Raw genomic sequence first — 7,008 nt, forward strand, 5'->3', positions numbered from 1 at the left:
TACAAGACCCAGTTTAATAACTTAGTGCCTTTTTTTTTTTTTGGCACTCATTATTTCTTCTTTATTTGCTGTTAAAGTAATAAGTGTACGTTCCATTGCACTTGCCTGAGAGAGAGTCTTGAACTGGTCTTGGGTTTCCCGCCATCTGGGTTCTGGCTGGCTTGCATTCCCCTTTGATGTTGTAATACTTGTTCATTGAACTTGAGTGTGGGGCTTATAGGGCTTGTTTGCTTCCCTCCCCCTCCCCAAGATATGCACTTCTTTTTTTTCTTAAGCTTATTTTTCTGTTTTGTGCTGCTATTTTTAATTGCTTCCGACTGGGAGGTGGGGCCAAGAGTGAGATTTGGCTTGAATTTGGCTCTCTTTGCTATTACTCACATTTCCCCAGAAGCCCCGCACACACTTTCTCTCTGCTTTTGACATACCACTTTTGAAAGGCTGTTGATTCTTGGTATAAATGGTGTTAAGAGGAAGATGGGCTCTGGGTAGGGATGTTCAGGAATCCAGTCCTGTACAGTCATGAGCTTGGCCATCTGGAAGTCTCTTCTTGCTCAATGAAATGGAGTAAACATTGTCCATTATGAAATCCACCACACAGGCTGCCAGGGACGAATGGGATCCCACCCAAAGCCAATTGCGCTCTGACAGGGAAATTGGCTAGCACTGCCTGAGACTACTCCAGCCTCCCCCGTCCCTGATGTCACAATTCAGAGGCTGCTGCCTAACTAGGAGGTTGTAGAAAGCTCTGTAGGTTCTCTCTGTGTGTCCTACAGGGCTCCTCGGGCCAGCTCTGTGTCTGATGGCTTTTATGAAAAAGTATCTCCCCCCCATTCTGGGGATCTTCTTGGCCTACTACTACTATTCTGCAAATGAGGAATTCAGACCAGGTAAGTACCAATGTATCTAATTTTGGAGGAATAGATTAAAAAAAAACAACACAGGGGTGGCTGGAGTATTTCTGAGGATACAGATGAGTCCTTGATCCCCAAAGTTGCTGAACAAGAGGAACCCTGGGGTGGGACTGTATTTCTGTGTCTTCCAGACATGGGCTATGGGTAATAGCAGTATGGGGAGGGGTAATCATGTAGCCAACAGATTGCCAAATAGTCTATTCTTTATTTGGCACCCTTAATGGAAAGCAATTTCAGATTCCCTACAAAAATGAGGGTAATTCCAAAATTTACAACACAGGCAGATAATTGGGCTTCAAGGAGAGACTGATAAGTGGGAGGCAAGACAGGACTCTGGAGTTGATGACTAAATAGAAGTGAGGGAAAATCCCTGGAATCTCTATGAGCACATGTGTTTTGATGACTTTTTGGGTTTTATTTTGATTGAGCAAAATTGGATGAGTCCATAAATGTCTGGAACTCCAGTGTTTTAGCTGAAACCTCTATGAACATTTTTAGAAAGGACAGCAAGAAGGCTTGTTTTAAGCAATCAAGTTAAACCTCCATTTCATAGCATGTTTATGAAACTGTTCCTTCACTGATTTACACATTTTGAGAAAATTTGATCTGGGCTCATAACCTTTAGACACTGAGATAAGGCTGCCCACATCCAGAGAGGAAGGAATATTGCTGCCAAGTTGGGAATGGTCCTCATTTCTTTTTGGTTTCACAGAGATGCTCCAAGGAAAGAAAGTGATTGTCACAGGGGCCAGCAAGGGGATTGGAGAACAGATGGCCTATCATCTGGCAAAAATGGGAGCCCATGTGGTGGTGACAGCAAGATCTAAAGAAACTCTAAAGAAGGTGAGGTTCTGTGCTCACAGACACATGTTCCCTCTCATGTCCAGATGTGTTATATATACTCACATACACATGCCAACACACAGAAGCTGACACATACTCATGCCAACACATAGATGCGAACACACACACACACACACACACACACACAGGAATATAAAGATAATGCATTTAAGTATTCATTCCCATGCACACATATATAGACACAAAGTTCTTGGACAATACATGCTCATAGACATGCCTCTTCACCCACATTTACAAATGGAATGAATCACAGATACACAGATATGTGCTCAGATACCAAAATTCCAGTACCTACTCATGAATTCACATTCTCATCCCCATGTAGACTCTCAGACACATGTTTTCTCATATACTCAGACTCACAAACCTAAGGCTACAAAGATTCACACACCTAGGGCTACCCACATGGAAAAAAGCATCCATACCGATAATGCAGTCAGATACATCTATTTACAGAAACTCACAAGTACAAGCCATGAACTTAACCCCCAGCACAGGGATGATTTACTTACTTACACCCTAAGACAAACATCGTGTGAGGTTGCATTTAGCAACATACACACATCCGCTGAACTCATGCTCACACACACATATCCCTACCATTTTTTATCAAAACAGGTTTGTGAGCAACTTCTCACTTAAACCCCATTACTTCAGAGATTGCCCCCAAGCTCTACAGCCAAGACTGACACTATTGCTGCTGTGTCCCTGCAGATAGTATCCCATTGCCTGGAGCTTGGAGCAGCCTCAGCACACTACATTGCTGGCTCTATGGAGAATATGACCTTCGCAGAGCAATTTGTTACCAAAGCTGGAAAGCTCATGGGTGAGGCTGCTCTCCTCCTTCCTCCTTTGGACTTTGCTCTAAGGGTGCCCAGGGAGCCTTAGGGAGGGAGGAGCTTGAGAGGAAAGGTATCACCCCAGACAGTTTCTCTCAATACAGCCATTTCTTGCAGGGGGACTAGACATGCTTATTCTCAACCACATCACCTACACTTCTATGAATCTGTTTAGTGGTGATATCCACCTCGTGCGCAGAAGCATGGAAGTCAACTTCCTCAGTTATGTGGTCCTGAGTGCTACAGCCTTGCCCATGCTGAAGCAGAGCAATGGAAGCATTGTTGTCGTTTCTTCGAAGGCTGGTGAGTGGGGCAGGGACCACGATGGAAGGTAAGAGTAGAAGTACCAGGGAGGGTGCTAGGGGCTTTGCAGTGAATGTAAATTTTTATCAGTTTCCATGCAGAAAAGTAATACAATATAAACTAGAATTTTCAATGTTCATAGTGGGGAAAAAAATTAAAAATAAATAAATAAACAAATACGCACAGTGATATTAAGCCAAAGCTGATTACCAGCTTGCCCCTATACATGAACAGGCAGACATATGAATATGAGGCTTGGGTGTGTAAACTCAATGAGATGCACACATGCTGAGGAAAAGGGACACTGTTAAAGAACAAGTTGGGCCACAAGAAATGAGCGGTTGTTCAAGGTAGATGGTCTACAAGATCCCTGGAAGTGACAGAGAAAGAGCAGTAATGTGGGGTGCCCATGAGAAGCTTGGTAGTTTATGATCTAGAAATGAAACTCTAAAGGGGCATCAGGAGATGGTGGAGGAATAGCCCATTCCAAGACCAAGGGAGAGACTTAGTCATGATGGATAAACGTGGTCTTGCTTCTTCCATGACCAAGAGCTGTAGGTTGATAAAGTCCGTTGATACAAAGGTAGAACTGAGAAGTGAAATATTTCAACATACAGTTGTCTGATAAGTGGGTTAAGCTAAGCCTAATGAAATAAAGAACAGAAACAAGCACATCATATTATTAACAGATCAGCCTACATTGGGGATAGTCTCCTAAATCAGAACTTACTAACTTAAAAGTTCTATTTAAACAACCAACAGGGTAGGGAGAGAGTGTGACAGAGAAATATTCATGAAGAGAACAGTGATCAAAAAAGGTCCTTGATGCTTTGGATGGTGGCAGTATCAGAAGTTATCACCAAAAAAAGCTAGAGAGTTTCCAGCTTGAGGGATTCATAGGCCCATTTTCTCATGGGTCCAGAAGAGAAGTCCCACACGTACTTGTAGATTAGTTAGAAGGATGTGACTGGAAGGTGCAAACACCAGGGTTAAAATGAGCCATTTAAAAGTGGTTCTTGTAAAAACAAATAACAAAAAAACAAATAACCTGAAGACTTTGTAAATTCTTAAATATTTCACAAACTATTACTAGCTATTACTGTAACTAAGAACACGATCTATGTTGTAAAGAATTCTATGTCCTGGACAGGAAAGGCCTGCATAGTGATGGGATAAAAGGGCAGTGTGTCTGTGCTACCCGCCAAACAGAGTGATTGATATGCATCCCTGTGCTTCCCAGACAACACAGACTCCCCATCCCTCCCCAGACACAGCCTCTCTCCAGGCTGAAAGGAAGGGAGAGCTTCCGGATGCATACTGAGTGGGAGGGTGCTGGGCACATCCCCAATCCATCTTAGGGCATTGGCCAAAACCCTCACATCAGTCATGGTGTAGGTGGCTTTAATGATTTTAGTTGATTAAATAATATATCCACTCTAGGCAAAGAATGTCCTTGATCTTTGGCTAGAGAAATTTAACTTTCCATAAAGTACAGAATATCTTAATGTTCTCAGAAGGAGTAAAAATTATCATAAGAAGCCCAAGGGCAAGATGAAAGTCTGATAACCTCTGCTTCCACACATCTTCCATACCTACCAAATGTCGCTTCATAATGTTTGTGAACTCAGAGGTGGAAATCTAGTTGAACTACTATCCTTCATGTCTGCTGTTTGTGTAGCCCAAAAAGTTCAGCCTGTTTGCTTTGAAGCATGTCTGTGAATGTGCAAATTACAAACACTTTGCTTTCTCTCTCTAACCGAAGAAGTTTTCTTTCTTATGCTATGTTTTTTTAAATATCAGCAATATGTTCATTAATCCTTCCTCCTTAAAATAAATCCCATAAACATGGGATGCTAATCCTCAAATTGATCCTAAGGTCAGCCAAAGAGTATTGGGATGTATTTTTAATCATTCCTTCCAGGGAATACATTAAGTCCTTTATTGAATTACAGTGATAAACAAGTGCTTTATCTCCAATGCATTTCCAGGTACTGCAATACATAGAAATCCTATACTTTTAATACATTCTTAAAACTTCAGCTTTAAATGTGCTTTAGCATCAAGACAGCATTGCTGCCTCTGGGAATTTCCTTACAGCCCACATCTACTCACCATTCAACACCATTTGGGGCACCTACTGATCAAGTTTCTACATATATATAATATCTAGTTATTACATGATTAGTCTCCCCTCCTTCTACCACATGCTACTTTGGGTATAAGTTGAGCTACTATAATAAACACCCAAATTGACACTGGTTTACACAAATCAAAATTTATTTGTCTCTCATAAAATAGCCTGGAGTAAGCAGTCCAAGGCTGATATGGTAGTTCTGCCCCCACAGAGTTGTCCATGAACCTCTCTATCTCAGAACCACCATCCCTGGGGTGTTATCCTCACCTGTACATCCAGGATGGTTCACTATCACATCAGAATTCTAGGTAGAGAAAATGGAAAAAGAAGAATACAACCTGAAATTTGTATACTTCAGGGCTCCTGGGTGGCTCAGTCAGGTGAGCATCCGACTCCGGCTCAGGTCATGATCTCGAGGTTTATGAGTTTGAGTCTCACATCAGGCTCTGTGCTGAGAGCTCATAGCCTGGAGCTTGCTTCAGATTCTGTGTCTCCCTCTCTCTCTGCCCCTCCCTCACTCGCACTCTGTTTGTGTGTCTCTCTCTCCAAAAATAAATAAACATTAAAAAAAGTTTTTTAAGAAAATTGTATACTTCTCTTCTGCCACAGCTGGCTGCAATTGTGGTCTTTACTCAAAGTGGATTTGTGTCTAACTGAAAACCAGGGGTTCTAATTCTATAAAAGACACTGATGTTGATAAACAACTAACAGTGTCTCCCACATCATTCATGCTAAGATGCATACAAGACTAGAAGACGGTATTCCCTCCAGGCCACCCCATGTGACTACTGCATACCATACACACACTCCAGATTCCATCTCTCTAGATTCAACATCTGTCATGAACACAAAACCCCTTCCATCAGGCAGCAATACAGGAGACAGTGGAGCAAGTGAAAGAATGGGAAGAGAATGCCTAGATGGTATTTGTGAAACAAACTGAGACAGATATATTAATACTCCAGTGCAACTGGAAAAGAAATCACTGGTTTGAGCAAAGAACATTTGAAAACATCTGGAAAAAGTTTATCTGCCATTAGTCAAAATGGGTCTTCTGGACTTAGGTTCAGTTTTCAAAAAGTAAATGTCATTCCATTTTCATGCCCATTGGCTCTGCGAACTCTGTAACTATGGTCCATCACATCTGTTACATGCATGACAGCCAGAATCCAATTTCTAATGCTGCTTCTCTGCCCTTCCTTTATCATAGACAAATTCTGTGATCCTCTGCTTCTTCTTCCTCCTCTTAGGAATCTCACTTCACATGAAGTCCTCTTCAGCTATCACCAGAGCCCTTTAAACATTCCCTCTTCCTCTAATCTACTACATTTTGGAAAATTACCTTGAAAATTCTACTTCCTCCCTCTCTCTCTTTTTTGACTCTATTGGTGATACAAATACTACTAGCAACAGTTATAATACAAATGCTAACCACACTGGGCCAGGATAAGTGTAGGGATACTGATTCTTCTATATCAAGAAAAATGTAAGACATATTTTGAAGTGCAACTAGACATAATAAAAGACTGAGTTTCTTTAAATATTCAAAATGAAAAACTAAAGGAATAAGAGAACTCTGCTAATAAACTCTGAACACTCAGACCTCTCACTGAGAGCTCCATAAGTGTCTCCAGTTACCTATTCATGATTCTCCAAGTAAATCCTCTTTTAAAAAGATCAGCTTTCTGTATCTATTTTTTTAAGTCTTATTCAAACGTATTCCTTTTCTGGTTTATTCACTTCCAGCATTGCTTCATATATTTTTTTATGTAGATGTGTAGTATTTCAGGCATATTATGAGATGAATAGCCAGTGGCAAATACCTCATAAGACAATGCTTTTGTGGGAAAACTCAAACCAATATATGAAGTCACTTGTTGGACCTTAACCTGTTTGTTGGTTAAGGGCTGCCTGTGTGGTCCAACCCTGTTTCAAGAATTCAACCTTTTAAAGTGGG

General features: G+C 41.2%; 1 protein-coding gene across 1 annotated transcript in view; it reads left to right on the top strand.

Annotated features, from left to right (window-relative positions):
• Positions 1-677: 677 nt before the first annotated feature.
• The window catches only part of HSD11B1 (hydroxysteroid 11-beta dehydrogenase 1), a 28,924-nt gene continuing 22,593 nt past the window's right edge, over positions 678-7,008 (top strand). The window contains exons 1-4 of the mRNA XM_077763148.1: positions 678-887; positions 1,624-1,754; positions 2,490-2,601; positions 2,732-2,917. Coding sequence (XP_077619274.1) covers positions 800-887; positions 1,624-1,754; positions 2,490-2,601; positions 2,732-2,917 — 517 coding nt within the window. The 5' untranslated portion in view covers positions 678-799. The remainder of the gene's footprint in view (positions 888-1,623; positions 1,755-2,489; positions 2,602-2,731; positions 2,918-7,008) is intronic.

The sequence above is a fragment of the Crocuta crocuta genome, unplaced genomic scaffold (assembly GCF_008692635.1).
Source record: "Crocuta crocuta isolate KB4526 unplaced genomic scaffold, BGI_CrCroc_1.0 scaffold3, whole genome shotgun sequence".
NCBI lineage: Eukaryota > Metazoa > Chordata > Mammalia > Carnivora > Hyaenidae > Crocuta > Crocuta crocuta.